Source organism: Muntiacus reevesi, chromosome 3, assembly GCF_963930625.1.
Source record: "Muntiacus reevesi chromosome 3, mMunRee1.1, whole genome shotgun sequence".
Lineage (NCBI taxonomy): Eukaryota > Metazoa > Chordata > Mammalia > Artiodactyla > Cervidae > Muntiacus > Muntiacus reevesi.
In genome coordinates, this window is record NC_089251.1 from 157,638,484 (window position 1) to 157,656,562 (window position 18,079).

General features: G+C 58.2%; 1 protein-coding gene across 1 annotated transcript; it reads left to right on the top strand.

The window, feature by feature from the left end:
• The first annotated feature begins 2,510 nt into the window (after nt 1-2,510).
• LOC136164142 (basic salivary proline-rich protein 2-like) lies at nt 2,511-12,610 on the top strand. Its single transcript, XM_065928940.1, has 6 exons — nt 2,511-2,700; nt 6,252-6,324; nt 6,726-6,833; nt 8,615-8,715; nt 8,875-8,949; nt 11,937-12,610. The coding sequence occupies exons 1-6, from the start codon at nt 2,511-2,513 to the stop codon at nt 12,608-12,610; spliced, it is 1,221 nt and encodes a 406-aa protein (XP_065785012.1).
• The last annotated feature ends 5,469 nt before the right edge of the window (nt 12,611-18,079 follow it).

Consider the following 18,079-nt stretch of genomic DNA (forward strand, 5'->3'; position numbering starts at 1 on the left):
TCCCTCCCCCATCCCTCCCCTCCCCATCCCTCCCCCCTCCAGCCCTCTAAATGGACCCTCCCCAGCTTGCCTGTCTGTCCCTGGTCTCTCTCTCCTCGGCTCCAGCCCCTGCCCTTTCTCTCCACCCTAAACCTCTCCTCTCGATTCTGGACGTACTGTGGACCTGACTATGGCTTTACACCCCCAGTCAGGTGTCTGGCCAACTCCTCAAACGGGGGACGTGAGGAAGTCCCCAGACAGAGCCTGGAGCTGCAGGGCTGCCCACTGTGGCGCTTCTCCCAGCTGCGAGGCCCCCCAAGGCGCAGGTTCTTCCACGGCTGTTGATTGTTCAGGGCTGGAAATGGGGCAGGGGTGCTGGGTCAGGGTCTGAGAGGCTGGACATCTGGAAGGAGCATGGTTTCCCAAAGCCTTGGGGGTCAGCGCCGGTGCCTGGGGTAGCGCTTTCTTTCCAGAGCTGCTCTCCTTTCTCTTGGGTCAGGTATTCTACACGAGAGGATGGGGGACTGTGGGCCACCAGGAGGTGGTCCAGCCGAAAGGGACTCAAGCACGAACTGTGGGGAGAAGGAGGCGGACACTTAGCACGTGGGCGTGGACCCAAGAGAGAAGAAAGTCCAAAAAACTCCCCATAGTTTGTAAAGAACGTGCCTGCAATGCGGGAGACCCAGGTTCGATCCCAGGGTTGGGAAGATCCCCTGGAGGAGGGAATGGCAATCCACTCCAGTATTCTGGTCTGGAGAATCGCATGGACAGAGGAGCCTGGTGGGCTGCAGTCCATGGGGTCGCAAAGGAACACAGCTGAGCAACTGACGCTTTCACTGTGTCTCAGCTCGTCTGCTGCCACCGGGGGGCGCCTGCACCCACCCACCTGGGGGCTCTAAGTGTGATCCCACGTTTCACACAGAGCAGTAAGCAGGAAAGAGCTGGCTGGGTCTCCTGCATCGCAGGCAGATTCTTTACCACTCGGCCGCCAGGGAAGCCGATGCTTGACTTCAGTGGTGGATATTGTGGGTGGTTACGGAAGATTTTCTCTTTGTGTATTATCTGTGGATGTGGTGTTGTTCAGTCGCCAAGTTGTGTCCCGCTCTTTGCAGCTTCATGGGCCGCAGCACAGCAGACTTCCTGTCCTTCACTATCTCCCGGAGTTCACTCAAATTCATGTCCATATCTGTGGATGGTCATCTTAAGAAACAATTTTCAAGGTCTGAGGATCTATGTAAAACAGACAACTCTTGTTGAAACCACACTATGTGTAACGGAAGTTTTCTAAGAGAGCAGAACATTATTGTTCACCAAAAAAGAGAAAAATATGTGAGGTGATGAATGTGTTAATTAACTAGATATGTTGGGGGGTCTTTTCACAGTGCTTATGTTTAAAAAATCATGCTGTATACTCTAATATCTTACAATTTTAATTGTCAATAATCCCTCAATAAAGCTGAAAAATATAAATTGAAAAATGTATACATTCCTATGAAGCAAAAAAATAATAATGGTTTTCAGAGGTTTGAAGGCAAATGCTACTAAGCTCCCTTGATATCGGAGTTCTATGTCTGTTTTGAATGCATTGGTATGAATCTAAGAATTTGAAAAGAAAGACATTTATGTGAAAATCCATGTTGACAAACACTGAACAGCAAAGTTGAACTGTCAACTAAAACAAATTTCTAATCTCTGGTCACCTGCTGTCACCGAGTCCCAGACCACTGCCCAATCCAATTTTCTCCCCGGTGCAGCACCCAGGTCCGCGAGCTTTTCCTGGACCAGTGACTGGAGTTAAGGGCGCTGGGCAACCTTGCAGGCCGGTTCCTGGGCCTCCCACGTGACCTGAGTCCACGTGCGCCTCGGGGAGACTGGGGCCATCTGTTTGTCCGTCTGTTGGTCTGTTGGGCCGGCGCTCCTGTCTTCTCACGGGTGACTGAGGGTCTCTTCCAAGGATGACAGCCTGACCCCCATTTCAGCGCCTCCCCCACCAGCCCCAGCGGAGACGGGATCCGAGCGGGGGGGGCCTCAGGAAAAGACGGGTTCCAGAGCCTCGATCCCTGAAGAGAGTCTGACCAGCGACCGTCCTTTCTCACTGCTCTGCAGACCCGAGGACTCGTCTGAGATGCTGGGGAGCGACCAGGGCTTCAGGGTCCACGCGCTGGCCGCCGCCGGGCGTGCTGAAGGGCTCAGAAAGCGAACTCGAGGCTAAACAGACACGGCAGGAGGCTGTCCTGCCAGGAGCCCCTGCCGGCGAAGGAAGGCTGCTTCATCCAGTCCCCACCCCGATCGGCCTCCACACGGGCCCCGTCTCTCCTGGCCAACAACCACCTTCACTGAAAAAAGGGGTCGGAACTCGGTGTCACTCTAACCCAGCAGTAGGGGGCAGCAGGGTCCACCCATGGCCCCGTCACCCCCGTCGCCCCCGTGGCCCGCCGCCTGCTCCAGCCACCTGGGCCCCGGCTCCAGTGGCCCCTGTGGGTCACCGAGTGGCACTCCCATCCGGGGAGAACACAGCCTGGACGTCCCGGATGTGTCTGGGGCTCAAACTCTGCCTTCAGGGCTGGAGGCAGCCTTCACGAGCCGAGCTGCTGGCTGGCCCTCAGGATCCAGCCCTGGCCGAGGGCCCCGGGGTGCTGCCCAGGGACCCCCAGGCACTGGGAGCTGCAGGAGGCAGCCTGCTGTCCCCGTCCTCGCCCCGCCCCCCTGTGCTGGCCACAGGTCCCAGGCGTGGCCCACGTGGTAACATCTATGCCTGGACTGGGCACCTCTGGATGGACAGGAGCGGTGGTGTGCTGACTCAACCCCTGGAACCTGGCTGTCCTGAGTGCTCACCCCCTTCCTCTCTCTTTTCAGGGCGTCCCTCGAACTTCCTGCCGCTCTCCCAACCCCCCAGGAGACACCACACCCCCACCCCAGATGTTCGAGCCGTCCTCTAGGAGAGCCCCCTACCTCCCACTCCCGCCTCCCTGGAGCTGGAGGCAGCTGTGGCCCTGCTCTGCTCTGACTTTACCCTGAGACCCTCTGCTTGCAAAGCTCTAAAGCTCTGGTTTCCCCAGAATCCTGCATGGATGTGAGAGCTGGACCATAAAGAAGGCTGAGCACCGAAGAATTGATGCTTTTGAATTGCGGTGCTGGACAAGACTCTTGAGAGTCCCTCGGACTGCAAGGAGATCAAAACAGTCAATCCTAAAGGAAATCAACACATATTTATTGGAAGGACTGATGCTAAAGCTGAAGCTCCAGTGCTTCGGCCATCTGATGCAAAGAGCCATCTTATTGGAAAAGACCCTGATGCTGGGCAAGACTAAAGGCGGGAGGAGAAGGGGGTGACAGAGGAGGAGACGGTTGGATGGCATCGTCAACTCAGTGGACACGAATTTGAGCAAACTCCAGGAGACAGTGAAAGACAGGGAAGCTTGGCATGCTGCAGTCCAGGGGGTCGCCAAGAATCAGACGTGACTTAGCCACTGAACAACAGTAAATGGTTCACCTGTTTTTAAATCTCCTTTTTTTGCTGTCCCTCTAGCCTGGCATTCGTATATTTGGCATTTCTCATTCTACCCTTGGTATCTCTTTACTTTTCTCAAGCAGCTTGTATTTCTTTACTCTTTCCTGCAGACTCCTGAGGGCTGTCTCCATTGGATTCCTACTTTATTCCTCCATCCTGTATGTATCTACCTGTGATACTGTGATTCGTAATGAAAAATATGTATTTGGTCTCCTATTCCTGGCGCAGAGCTTCTCAAACTCTTGAAGATCCCTAAGTGATAAACTATATAACTGCCTTTTGTTGTGCAAATGAGGTGATTTTAGCAAAGCTTCTAAGGATGGGGGCTGGTTGCCAGGAAACCAACCACATGATTAGAGGGTTAGACCTTTCAGTCTGGGCGGTGGGAGTGGCTGGAGACCCAATTCAGTCACCAGTAGGCCGTGACTGAATGAATCCTGCCTGTGGCAGGAAGCTCCTAAACCCAAAAGGACGGATTTGGAAATGTCCGGGTTGGAGACCGCCTGGACGCAGGCGCTGGGAGGGTGGGGCACCTGGGCGGCACGAGGCCCCCTCCCCCGCCTCGCCCAGCCCCTCTTCTCCGGCTCCTCTGAGTTAAGCCTTTCTTAATAAACCCAGCAATCTAGTGAGTTTCCTGAGTTCACTGGTCACACCGGTTTAGCCGGTTTCCTGAAAGCTTGCGCTACTCAAGCAAATTAATAGAGCCTCAGATGTATATCCTGTGGGTCAGAAGCACAGGTGAGGACCTGGACTCGGAATTGGTGTCTGACGTGGGGGGCGGGGGAGTCCCTGGGACTGAGCCCTTACCCTCGCTGTCTGCAGGCTGTTGTTCAGTGGCTCAGATAGTGCCAGCACTGAATGGAACCTCAGGCTGCCAGCTGGTGTTGGGGAGGCCTGGTGGAGGACTCCTCCCCACCCCAGGGGCTGGGATGGGTCTCCCCCCGCCCCCCAGAGATGCTATCTCCCTGTTCTTGTTACAGCAGCTGCATTTTCCACGCCGGGTCAGGCCTTTCTACGGTTTCTTGGTTTTATTTCATATTGATATCTCTTCTTTATCTGCTTTGATATATTTAACATAACTATTTTAAATCCTTAGCCAATCCACTTTAATAATTCTGATTCAGATTATAATATTGTCTGTTTCAGGGTAGTGACCAGCCCATCCGTCTGTGTAAATTTTAAAAGGCAAAATTCTTTTTCAAGTAAACCTTGTCATATCAGTATATTATTTATTTATCAACCATTACTATAACAAAGTCAATTTGTATAATTGTATACTTGTTAAACATGAAATAATAAAAAAATTAATTTTTAATCACAATTATTAGAAACTCTATGCCACTAGAATATTTATAAAAATATGTTTTGCTTTGGCTGAGAAAATGTTTTAAATAAATTTCATTACTTCCTGGCTTCAACATTGCATTTTATAAAAGGGCACTTGCTGCTGCTGCTAAGTCGCTTCAGTCGTGTCCAACTCTGTGTGACCCCATAGACGGCAGCCCACCAGGCTCTCCCGTCCCTGGGATTCTCCAGGCAAGAACACTGGAGTGGGTTGCCGTTGCCTTCTCCAAAAAGGGCAGTTGATTTGACAGTTTTTATGGTACTGTGGATCACAATTTTAAGTAGCTTTAAGTAAATTTTAGGTAAATTTTGAGAAGCTACACTTTCCACTAGCAAATGATACCTGTATATGTCCCGAGAGGTTCAAAATTATTCAGCAATATATCCAATAAATCACTGCTGCAAACAGATCATAGTACTTTAATGGGAGTCATCCAGTCTTAGAAAATAGCCTGAAATTTTCAGATTCTCATACACAACCCGCCCCTCCCTCACCCCAGTCAGCGTCATCTTCCATGTTCAGCAGTAGATTCAGTATAGACACACTTTCTGAGCTGGTGGAATGTCAATTCATCTAATTTCCAATTTCACAAGTCATCTGGAAAACTGTAAAGGCCATAAAATTATTTCAGTATCTCAAAACCTTATTTCAAAATTATCATTGCTTCTAACATAGAAAAAACATGATTTTTAAGTTTTGTTATGTTTCAAAGATGGGCTGAATATAGGTGGAAAGAGCATTCTTTTTTCTTTTTCTATTATTTTCTTTGTTGGCACGCTTTGTTGGTCAAGAGTCCTCATCATCTTTATCTCAATATTGATAGTATCATTTTGTAAACACAATCACTTTCTTTTCATTGAAATATTTTCTTGTCCATTCAACGATTTTCAGTGCATTAAAGTTTGGTTCCTGCATCACTTTGCTGTAACATTAATTTTATTTAGAATATTATGCCAGATCAGTAGAGAACAGATACAAACAAGGATGAGTAAAAAGGTATGATTCTGACTCGTGTTATGGAGTCTTCATTTTCACTAACATCAATAAATTCCAAAGGAATGCTGGACCTGCTTCTAAGAAGCATCTCAAAACGACACGCCCTGCAGTTAGCTCCCGCCTCCCCCTCGCTGCGCGGGGCAGCCCGCGTCCACGCGGCCTGAAGCTGGGAACAGCACCTTGACTCCGGCTTGCCCTCAGCGGTTGGTGGGTCTTCGCACTCGGGCCTTTTCTAGCTTGACTTCCCCCGTCCACGGGGGGCTCCGAGGTCTCTAAGTCAAGACTCCACCAGATTCAAGCGTTAACTGAGGGGCGAATTCACTGACAGACCAGGAGGAAGTTCCGTTTGCTACAGCAAATCTGAGCAGGCTCCCCAGCGGCTTCCCAGCGCGGACTCGGCCATTTCCCTCCTCACTGCAGGGCCCTGTCACTCGCTCAGCGGCGTGTTCCCTGCTCTCTCCCCGCTGGCGGGCATGGCCCTGAGCCCCGGCAGGTAGAGAGGCACGCCAGGCAGCCTACAAGGACGTGCCCCTGGGAGCCGTTCCTAAAGGGATGACCTTAATGAAGTCTGACCTGCAGCGACCAGGCGTCTGCAGCGAGGCATCTGCTCCCTGGTTCCCAGGGATGCGTTTCAGCAACCTTCTGAGTCCCGGAAGGGAGTTTCCAGCTGGGCTCCATCTGCTTTGTTCTCCGAGATCAGCGAAAACCCAGACACAGGTCCAGACGTGAGGTTAGTTTTTGTTTACCGAGGAGACAGTGGAATGGTCTCTCCACCTTCATCACCCCAGACTGGAGACACCGAACGCCGGGCTTAGATTTCACTTTGAAGCCTTTCCCCTTGAACGCTGACACCCATGGTGTCCGATGGTGCTGATAAGGCTGCCGTTCACCCAGGCTCCTGGTGGCGCCAGGGGACAAGCAGCTACGCCGCGGGTCCCTGGAGCACAGAGCAGCCGGCCCAGCCTCTGGGCTCAAGGGCCCCGAATGCAGGGGGCCTCGGGGGTCAGCTTCCGGCCCAGCGGGCTCAGAAGCCAGACCTGTCCCAGAAGACGCTGCCAATGTGGTCCAGGAGGAACTGGGGCATCTAGCTCCTGGCATTAGCGTGGCCACCTCCTGCTTTAAGCTTAAACGTGGAGATGAAATCAAATCACCCAGGAATCAGCTTTTCTTTTGCTCTTCTCTCCTCTGCCCTGCCTCACCTTTGACCCTTGTCCTGGCGAGAACACCCACTGGTCAAGAGGGACACAGAATTAAAGAAGCAGCGATGGGGGTTTGCTCCAGGGGTATGTCACAGATGGAATTGTGCCCCCTCCCTCCACGAAGATATGTAGACATCCTCACCCCCAGGACTTAGAACATGGCCCGTTTGGAAACAGGGTGGCTGCAGAGAACTAGCTAAGACGGGATCATACCGGAGGAGGGTGACCCTAAGCCAATGGGACTGGTGTCCCTGTAAGACGCAGAGACACAGGGACTGACGTATGGCCCCGTCTCTGCCTCACGCGACCGTCTCCTCCCGTCTGTCTGTCCCGGTGTCTGGTCTTCTACAAGGACTGGTCGTGTGGGATCATGACCCGTGACCCCAGCCCAACTTAGGAGGGCTTCAAGGCTAATTCTTATTAATTCTCTGTTGCTATTACAACTATTTATTAACAAAAAAGGCAAGGAAAGAACCTAAAGTCTTACTACTTTTTAAGTTTTTTTTTTTTCATTTTTTAAAAATTTATGTGTTTATTTTTGGCCATGCTGGGCCTTCCTTGCTGTGCGTAGCCTTTCTCTGGCTGTGGCGAGTGGGGACTGGCCCCCCCTGGCTGCAGAGCGTGGGCTCTAGAGCTCCAGCTCAGGAGTCACGGCGCTCCAGCTGTTCCTCCGGGGCACGCGGGATCTCCCCAGGGCAGGGATCAAACCCACGCCCCCTGCACTGGGGGGCGGGCTCTCAACCACTGGACCACCAGGGACGTTCCCAAAATCTCACTTCTTTTAATATGCATTTCCATCCAGACATTTGTTCTCTGTAAATATATAATTTAAAAAAACTATTTCCCTGTCCTCCTTGTCCCCAGGCATGGAAACACTTATATCTTTTTCTAGAGAGAGGGAGAATCATTGAACTCTCAACTAAAACGTGAAGGTGTTTATCGTATAACATCGCGTAAGAAATCGCCTCGTGCCGGGGGGTGGCATCTCCAGGTCTGCGGTGAGCTGAACCAAGTGCTCCAGGGCAGCGTCCCATTCTAAGGTCAAACACTGCACTTTAATTTCCTTCTTTAGTTATGTAAGATAACTGTCGCTGTGCGTAATAACTGCTCACGTGTACATTTTTTAAGTTTTCTCATTGGAATGCAGCTGCCTCTCACTGGTTCCCGCTCCACAACAACGAGGATCAGCCGTGGGCACACGCGGGCCTCCCCTCGGGATCGGCCGCGGGCACATGCGGGCCTCCCTTGGGATCAGCCGTGGGCTCACACGACCCTCCCCTCCGACGCCCTCCCCCCCGTCCCCCTCGGTCGTCACAGAGCCCCGAGCTGAGGCCTGGGGTACACTGTAGCTTCCCGCTAGCTGCCTACCTTAACACTGATACTGGAAATGAGAGCCAAGCCTCACAAAACCACCTCAGACACAGAAATGCAGGCAGGGTGTCCAGGGACAGTGTGGAGAACATGGGGCCAGAAGAGAACGGGAGGGAACGCTGGGCTGGTTCCCTGGAGCGGGGACCCCAGACAGCCCCCGTGTCCTGACGGAGCCTTAGGAGCCTGACGCCTTCAGCCCCGTCTCTCCCGCAGGCAGGACCCGGTCAAGAACCAGCTCGAGGCCTCTCAGCCATGGGTGTGGATTCGGACGGCCAGCCAGGGATTCCAGACGCGGAGGCCGGACGAAGGCCGGGGTTGGCAGTCTCCCCTACAACCTTATAAACCAAGGAAAGCAAAAGCAAGCAGCACCCCGGCGGGACAGCACACGTGTCCAGGCCTCCCGACGCGTGGGCCCAGGGGCGGCCCCCGGGCGCGCTGACCCCGCACCACGGCCCCCGTGTGCCCCTCCCCAGCACAGTGCCGGGCGCCGACCCCCGAGGTGGTCTTTGCTCTGTCACGGCTGCAGGAAGAACCGCCAGCCCCTCCCTGTAAGGCCAGAGGCCCGGGGCTTGTTTGCTCGTTTGTTTAATTCTTACAGCGCTGTGTCGGTTTCTGCCATGCAACAGTGAGAATCGGCCGTAATTATACAAACGTTCCCTCCGTCCTGAGCCCCCTCCTCCGCCCACCCCACCCCTCCCGGTCATCACAGAGCCCCAGGCCGGGCCCCCTGTGGTACAGAGCAGCTTCTCACCAGCTCTCCACTTCACACACGACAGTGTCTGTGTGTGGATCTGCATGTTGCTTTGTTGGGCAGAAAAGAGCAGAGAGACCAAATCTCACAGAGCCCCTACAGGCCAGGCACTTTCTGAATGTTTTACGAATATCAACTCAATTTATCCTCAAACTCCTCCTTAATTTCTATCATTACCCCCATTTGAGGCAGAGAGACGTTAAGTAGCCTCAGATCACATAGCAGGAAAGTGACAAAGACAGGGTTTGGACCCCAAAAGTCAGAAGCTATGCTTAGCCGAGGCATAATGCCTTCTCTGCCAATTTCCACTTTGGCCAATTGCATGAGAGGTAAGGCTGCTTTGAAGGGGCTTCCCTGGTGGCTCAGTCGCAAAGAATCTGCCTGCCAGTGCAGGAGATGCAGGAGATGCGAGTTCAGTCCCTGGGTTGGGAAGATCCCCTAGAGAAGGCAATGGCAACCCACTCCAGTATTCTTGCCTAGAAAATTCCATGGACAGAGGAGCCTGGCGGGCTGCAGTCCCTGGGGTAACAAAGAGTTGGACACAATTGAGCGCGTGTGCATAAACACACACACACACAGTCTTGTAAGATAATAAAGTTAAATAAATGTAAGGGAATAATTTATAAAGATTTGCTAATCAATTTATTCAAGAAGTTTCTGGCTGTGGAAAAGCCTGCTTCCTCTTGGCTTAGTAGTGCCACCGCCCAGACTGTTGATCTGCTCTGGCCTCAGGGTCCTCCTCTGTAAAATGGGAAGACTGGTTCCTGCCTTGCAGAATTAAGCACATTACTGAATACACAATAGAAAACCAGCATCGTGAAAAAACAGCTTGTCCCCAGCCGGCAGGTCCTCATGGTAGAATGGGGGTGGGGGGTGGGGAGGAGTTCCATTCAGTTCAGTCGCTCAGATGTGTCTGACTCTTTGCAACCCCATGGACTGCAGCACGCCAGGCCTCCCTGTCCATCACCAACTCCCGGAGCTTACTCAAATTCATGTCCATTGAGTTGGTGATGCCATCCAGCCATCTCATCCTCTGTCGTCCCCTTCTCCTGCTGCCTTCAGTCTTCCCCAGCATCGGGGTCTTTTCCAATGAATCGGTTCTTCACAACAGGTTGCCAAAGTATTGGAGTTTCAACTTCAGCATCAGTCCTTCCAATGAATATTCAAGGTTGATTTCCTTTAGGATTGACTGGTTGGATCTCCTTGCAGTTCAAGGGACTCTCAAGAGTCTCCTCCAACACCACAGTTCAAGAGCATCAATTCTTCAGTGCTCAACTTTCTTTATTGTCCAACTCTCACCTCCATACGTGACTATTGGAAAAACCATAGCTTTGACTAGACGGACCTTTGTTGGCAAAGTTATGTCTCTGCTTTTTAATATGCTGTCTAGGTTGGTCATAGCTTTTCTTCTAAGGAGCAAGTATCTTTGAATTTCATGGCTGCAGTCACCATCAGCAGTGATTTTGGAGCCCCCCAAAAATAAGTCTGTCACTGTTTCCATTGTTTCCCCATCTATTTGCCATGAACTGATGGGACCGGATGCCATGATCTTAGTTTTCTGAATGTTGAGTTTTAAGCCAGCTTTTTCACTCTCTTCTTTCACTTTCATCAAGAGGCTCTTTAGTTCCTCTTAGCTTTCTGCCATAAGGGTGGTGTCATCTGCATATCTGAGGTTATTGATATTTCTCCCAGCATTCTTGACTCCAGCTTGTGCTTCATCCAGCCAGGCATTTCGCATGATGTACTCTGCATAAAAGTTAAATAAGCAAAATGACAGTATACAGCCTTGACATACTCCTTTCCCAATTTGGTACCAAGTCAGTCCATTGTTTCACGTCCAGTTCTAACTGTTGCTTCTTGACCTACATACAGGTTTCTCAGGAGGCAAGTCAGGTGGTCTGTTATTCCCATCTCTTTAAGAATTTTCCAGTTTGTCGTGATCCGCACAAAGGCTTTAGCGTAGTCAATGAAGCAAGAATAGATGTTTTTCTTGAATTCTCTTACTGTGACTCAATGGATGTTGGCAATTTGATCTCTGGTTCCTCTGCCTTTTCTAAATCCAGCTTGAACATCTGGAAGTTCTCTATTCACATACTGTTGAAGATTAGACAAAAGCCTAAAAAAAAAAAAAATCACACTGCAAATGAAGGCTATGGCAACCCACTCCACTACCCTTGCCTGGAAAATCCCATGGACAGAGGAGCCTGGTAGGCTGCAGTCCATGGAGTCTAGAAGAGTCAGACATGACTGAGCAACCTCACTTTCCCTTTTCACTTTAATGCATTGGAGAAGGAAATGGCAACCCACTCCAGTGTTCTTGCCTGGAGAATCCCAGGGACGGGGGAGCCTGGTGGGCTGCCATCTGTGGGGTCGCACAGAGTCGGACACAAGTGAAGTGACTTAGCAGCAGCAGCAAATGAGTCTGTGGCATACATAACCCAGGTCTGAACCGAGCACGGGCAGAATCCCCGGAAGCCGAAACCTTCACCCCAGTGGTTGGCTTGCATGTGGCCCTGAGGCTGCACAACCAACCATGAGGTGCCAGCCCCTCCTCCCGGTGTCCCGGTTTCAAGAGCAAACAGAACTACCTCCCCTGGTGGAGCTTACACTCTAACTGGGGGACTCATGAGAGTAGGTAACTGAAATACTAGAAGCCGACTCTAGAGGCTGTTTAGAGAGGCGAGGCTGGGACCGGGTGACGTTGGGGCTCCGGGTGCGCACTCGCAGAGCCCTCAGCTGCTTCTCTTCGGATCACGACCCCCGCCTCCTTCTTGCGGGCCCCAGCGCGGTGCCCAGAGCACGGAGCCGCGCGCATCGCCCGACGGGCGGCACCCGGCCTCGCGCGTCCCCCGAGGGAGCCAGGCTCCCCGCACCTCCTCCCGCGGCTCCGCGGTCTCCGCCGCGCCTCCAAACCAGCCGAGGGCAGGCGGGACCGTTCCACTGGGTCCCCCGGTGGGCCTGGCCCCGTGAGACCCCCGCAGAGGGGCACCAAGGACCTGGCGACCCCGCGCAGCTGCAACCCTGGGAAAGGGCAGCAACCGCGACGGTGCGAGCCCGGGACTGGGCAGGCTCAGGAAGGTGGGCGGAGGGGGCCGGCGAGGGCGGGGCCGGCGGGGCCGGCGGAGGAGACGGCGGGCGGGGCGGGGGCGCCGGCCCCTCCCCCGGGGTCGCCCCCAACCGCCGCCTCCGCGGGTTCCACCCGGACCGCAGCCCCGCGGCGGCCCAGTTCACGCTGTCGCCGGGACCCGGACCTGGACTCCCGCCCCGACCCTCAGCCCCCCGACCCGGACCCCGATCCAGACCCGGACTCGGACCCCGACTCGGACCCTGACCCGGACCCCGACCCGGACCCGGACCCTGACCCCCACCCGGACCCCGACCCGGGCCCAGACCCGGACCCGAACCCTGACCCGGACCCGGACCCCGACCCCCACCCGGACCCCGACCCGGGCCCGTGAGCCCTGCCTGGACCCGGACTCCCATCCCCGCAGGTGAGCGTGTCAGGGCGCCAGAGGCGCCGCTTCCTGCGTCCCGGCCTGGACCTGGCCGATGGCTGTCGCCTCCGCCGCGACTAGCTGGGTCCAGAGCCGAAGCCTCGGGACCGCCCCTGGGCCTGCTGTAGAGGCGGGTCGGGCCGGCTCGCTGTGGGGACCGGGTCGGGCCGGGCCTGCTGTGGGGACCGGGTTGGTCTCGCTCTGCTGTATGGACCAGGTCGGGCCAGCTCCGCGCACAGCACTCCGTGGGCTGCCTGCCCGTTCTTCCTTCGGGAAGAGCCCCGCCCCCGCCCTCCACTCCCTCCCGTCTCCTCTCAGCAAGGCCTCTGCTAGGCCCCCTGTACCCCGGCCCCCACCCTCCATCCAGGGGTGGCCTGAAATGCAGGTTTTCCGAGTCTGCTCCCGAGGGCTAGACTCTGAAAGGGCCGTCCTGCAGGACCGGCACCCAGGTTCTAGGCAGAGTTCCTGTCTCTTGTTGCCCCCAGAAGCATCTAGAGGGAAGCGCGGGGTGTGGGGTACCTGCAGATCGGAGGTTGGGTGGTCCTGGAGGTTTGTGCGTGGGTGCTGGGGGCTGGCAGTGAGCAAGGCTACAGAAGGACTCTGGCAGCAAGTCGCCAAGCAGAGGGCCAGCCGGAGCCTCTCTCCTTCAGGCCCCGGGAGGCGGCGGAGGGCTGGCAGGCTCTGTGGGGTGGGGGCTGAGGCGAGCTCGGTGGTACAAGAGGTGGTCTGGGGTCCGCGGGCCAGTGTCCCTGCTTCCTGCCAGGTCTCCTTGAAAACAGAAGGGGTTTTCTAGGACACTGTCAGCAGGGAGCTGGGCCCTGACACGGCCCTGCACCCCCATTCTGTGGGACCTTGGTCAGCCTGCCTCCATTAAAATGTGCCTGGAAACAAAGTGTACCCCACACTCCTCCACCCAGTCCCGGTGAGGGAGGGGCAGGCGGGAGGGGGAGGGACGTGCGGGGCCTGCCCCCCCCCCTCCCCCCCCCCCCCGAGAAGTAGGCGGAGGGAGGGCACCCACAGGAAGGCCCCACCCAGGCAGGCGGATGGTCTCACCTTGGGGGTGGCTGTGGGGGCCAGCTGCTTGTTGACAAGCGGAGGCTCCCCCAGTCGCCCCTGCTTACTGTGGCCCCATCCAGATCCTTCCTCTTGGACTTGCAAGTGTTTTCCCACGCAGAGGATCCTAGTGACACAGGACGCAGAGGCCCCGGCCGCCCGCTGACCCGGGTGTGGTTAGGCAGAGTGGGGGCCTGGGGTTGGCGTTCTGATGCCCCAGTCCATGGCCCTGGGCTGGGCCCGGTGGCAGCGGGGCTGGGGGCAGCGGGTGTCGTGCGCTGGAGGACCCTTGTGCGGCTCTTCCAGGAGCTGCTGTCATCCTTGCTCATCCTCCTGAACGCCAGTCCAGCACCATTCCCTTCAGGGGATGAGAGAGGTGAGCCTGACCTTCAGGAGACCCTCGGCCCCCAAGACCTGGAAGACGGGCCCCTGGGACCCCAGTGTGCTTTGCAGCAGGACAAGGCAGGTGGCGGCCTACCGGCTGCTTCTGATCGCAGGGCCTGGTCGCCCGTCACCTGACCCCAGCCCCAGGGTAGCCAGGACCCCTCTGCCCCACAGGGACTGCCGATGGCACCCTGCCCTCCTCCCGGTAGGGCCTTTCTTCTCGAAGCAGTAACTGCCCAGGAGCTTAAGTCAGCCAGGCCCTTCTGCGCCGTTCTGCTCTCAACAAGGGCGGGCTGAGCACCGGCCGGGCGGACAAGGGGCGGGCCTCTGTCCCCCAGGCCTCGGCCACTGACCCCCAGGGGCCGCGTGTGCGTCGTCGTGGGCGTGGCTGGGCTGCCTCCCTGGCAGAGGGCTGACCCTGGGCTGGGCCGGCAGACCTGCTCCTGCGCTCCTGGTCCGTCTGTTTCAGGCCTCAGATTTTTCAGGAAAGTGGTTGGTTTGGAAAGTACAAGAACTGGCCTCCCCAGAGTCACTGGCTTCCTCAAAGTGCGGTGTGTCCTTGGCGCGCCGACCAGGCACTTCGCACTTGACAGGACCTCTGCCGGGTGTGCAAGTGGCTGGATTATGAGGGGGTGGTCGGGTCTCTGCTCTCACAGGCGGGACCTGGGGACGTTCCAGGGCGCGTGTCACTGAGGAGAGGGGCAAGGCCACCTAATCCTCCCCTCCTCCCGACCTTAGAGCCGGCACCAACCTGGGCCTGAGGGCGGCGCCAGGCGGGCTGTCTCTGACTCTGGGAGCCTCGCGTCTCCCGGGGCTCGGGGTTAGGGGTTCGCCCCAGCCCCTCCCCCTTGGGCTCCGCCCCTCCACGTGCCTCCCCCTGGGCTCCGCCCCCTCCCCGTCCCTCCCCCTGGGCTCCGCCCCCTCCACGTGCCTCCCCCTGGGCTCCGCCCCCTCCCCGTCCCTCCCCCTGGGCTCCGCCCCCTCCACGTGCCTTCCCCTTGGGCTCCGCCCCCTCCCCCGTCCCTCCCCCCTGGGCTCCGCCCCTCCACGTGCCTCCTCCTGGACTCCGCCCCCTCCACGTCCCTCCCCCTGGGCTCCGCCCCCTCCACGTCCCTCCCCCTGGGCTCCGCCCCTCCACGTGCCTCCCCCTGGGCTCCACCCCCTCCACGTCCCTCCCCCTGGGCTCCGCCCCTCCACGTGCCTCCCCCTGGACTCCGCCCCCTCCGCTGGGTTCCGCCCCCTCCACGTCCCTCTCCCTGGGCTCCGCCCCCTCCACGTCCCTCCCCCTGGGCTCCGCCCCTCCACGTGCCTCCCCCTGGGCTCCGCCCCCTCCACGTCCCTCCCCCCTGGGCTCCGCCCCCTCCGCTGGGTTCCGCCCCCTCCACGTACCTCCCCCTGGGCTCCGCCCCCTCTCCTGGGCTTCGCCCCCTCCCCTGGATTCCGCCCCTCCACGTCCCTCCCCCGTGGGCTCCGCCCCTCCACGTCCCTCCCCTGGGCTCCGCCCCTCCCCTGGGCTCCGCCCCCTCCCCTGGATTCCGCCCCTTCCCCGTCCCTCCCCCCTGGGCCCCGCCCCTCCCTCCGTCCCTCCCCCCTGGGCTGGGCCCCCATCCCTAGGTCTGCACCCTTAGGCTCGGCCCCTCCCCTGTCCCGCAACCCCCACCAGGGCGCTGCTGCCCCGCGCTCCACGCCCTCCTGGTCTCCTGCTGGGAGGCCCTGGGGGGCTGGCGGAGGCGGGGTTGTTCCGTGAGGCAGTCAGCGAGCAAGAGGGAGGGCGAGCGTGACCGTCACAACACAGACGGGTGGCCGACGGGGAGGAGAGCCGGGCGCCCAGCGCCTGGTCCTGCACTGCAGGGACCGCAGCCCTGGGGTCGCCACACGGCCCGGAAACGGCCGGGTGGTCCCGCTCACTGCCCTGCCATGGAGCACCCCAGGCCCCCAACTGCCCTCCCAGGGGCCCTTAGAGGGACACGTGGTGGCCGCGGCCGGCGTCCCCTCTGGACTGGCCTCGAGGGCGCTGGAATCACCAGGGGGGCTGTTCTTGGGGTTATTTCACTCGATAATGTAAGGAGGGGGAAGGAGCAGAGGTATGCAGGGTGCCCGTGGGCACTGGGCCCCCAGGTCCAGCTGTCGGGGCACGGAGAGCAGGACCGAGACAGTAACGACCGCCAGGCACACATGGGAGGGAGGCCGAGTGTCTGCAAGGATGCGCGCCCCCCCCCCCCCCCCCGGCTGTTTCCTCCTCCTCCCCAGGCCTCAGATGTCCTAGAGGCACAGCCCTCCGGTCCCAGCGGCCGGGAGAAGGTGCGGGGGCAGGTGAATGGCACAGTGGATGGTGACAGTCGGTCCTTTTTTTGAGGGGGTCTCGCGGGGTGCATGCCTTGCGCCAGGAATGGGGTGAGCGGACGATGCTCTGATGAAGGAAGCCACGGGCAGCTGGTGACGTTGCAGCTTGTTTCCGCCCCCCAGACAGTGACTTGGCCCCCCAGGGCCCGTGCCGCAGTGGGGCGCGGACCTGCGCAGGGAGCGTGGGGCGCTGGCCAGGAGACCAGCCTGGACACGGGAGACAGAGTCTGGGACATGATCGAGCTGCAGTGTCTGCACGGCGCAAGGTCGGGGCCAGGGTGACCGGCTGCTGGAGGCCAGTGGACGGTGGGAGGGACCGTGGGAAGGGCAGGGGCCCGAGGTAGCGTGTCCCAGGCCGAGGGGACGGTGCTGGGGAAGGCGCAGAGGCGGGGGCCCCGAGGTGGGGTCCCGGTAGAATTCTGGGTGAGGAGGAGCTGGGCCAAAGAGAGGGAGGGTGAGGTGAGGGAGACTCAGTCAGGGTTAGAGGCCCCGGGGGGTGGGGGGGGCAGCGGGTGATAGGAGGATTTGCCTGGAAGTGACTCCTCATCCGTTCTCAGACGTCGGGGCACAGTGAGGAGGGAGGGGTGTTGGGGAGCAGCCGCTCTGATGGCCCCAGTGGAGGGAGGCAGAGGTTGGGGCGGCGGGAGCTGAGTCAGCGAGGGCTCCCTGGGGAGGGCGGACTGGTGAGGGGAGAGGGCAGGGGGAAGCCCAGGAGGGGAGGAGGGAGGGGTCTGCTCCCTGGACCAGGGGGCTCTGGGCCCCAGAAGGAAGGAGGGAGGCGGGCAGGCACTCCCTCCTTGGAGGCCGTCTGGGGAAGGGCGTCCTCTCCCTCCAGGGGCCTGGTCTTTTCTGGCCTTCACCTCCCAGAGGGCAGCCCGCCCGCGCCGTGGAGGGTCATCAGCTTTACCTAAGGCCAATTGATCGTGACATCTGAGAATCCCGTCACAGCAACACCCCACGCTGGATGGGTGGGCCGGCCAGGAGGACACACAGGGCCCGGCGGCCACGGGGCCATGTGTGGTCCTGAGCTGGGCACAGCCCTGTCGGCCCCTGCAGGGTGCTGGGGCCCAGGGTCCCCAGGTGGCCGGCTAACGTTCATAACTGGGCCCCGATGAGGTTCCCGCCGCCCCCAGCGCACGCCCACAGATCGGGAACAGCGATGGGGGAGCCGCGCTCACCACCACTGACCACACTTTGCTTGGTTGGTTCGCAGTCTTGGGAGTTTGCTGGGTGAGACTTGGACCTGCTCGGTACACGGAGGGCTCGGAGAGGCCCGGACGGCAGGCGCAGTTGATAAGCGAGGGCCTCAGATACCGCGCTCGCCGTGGGCAGCACCAGGCGGGACCGGCCTGCCGCCCAGGTCTCACGTTCACACAGAGGCCATAAAGGGCTCCGTCGAGGTCACATCCCGGCCGTCTCTGCCCCGCGGAGCTGCTGCAAGGTCACCTCCCTAACATGGTCCCTGGTGTGTGGACAGTGGGCAGAGGCCGCGTTCCGAGGACAGGGGCATGGACGGTCTGGGTCCAGCTCGTGGTCAGCCGGCAGTCACGCCCTCCATCACGGGAGGCCCGCTGGAGGCCTTGCACTCCCTGACAGCCCACACACGTGTGCGTGACCCGGATCATGGAATAAAGAGTGTTCTTCCAAGGGCCA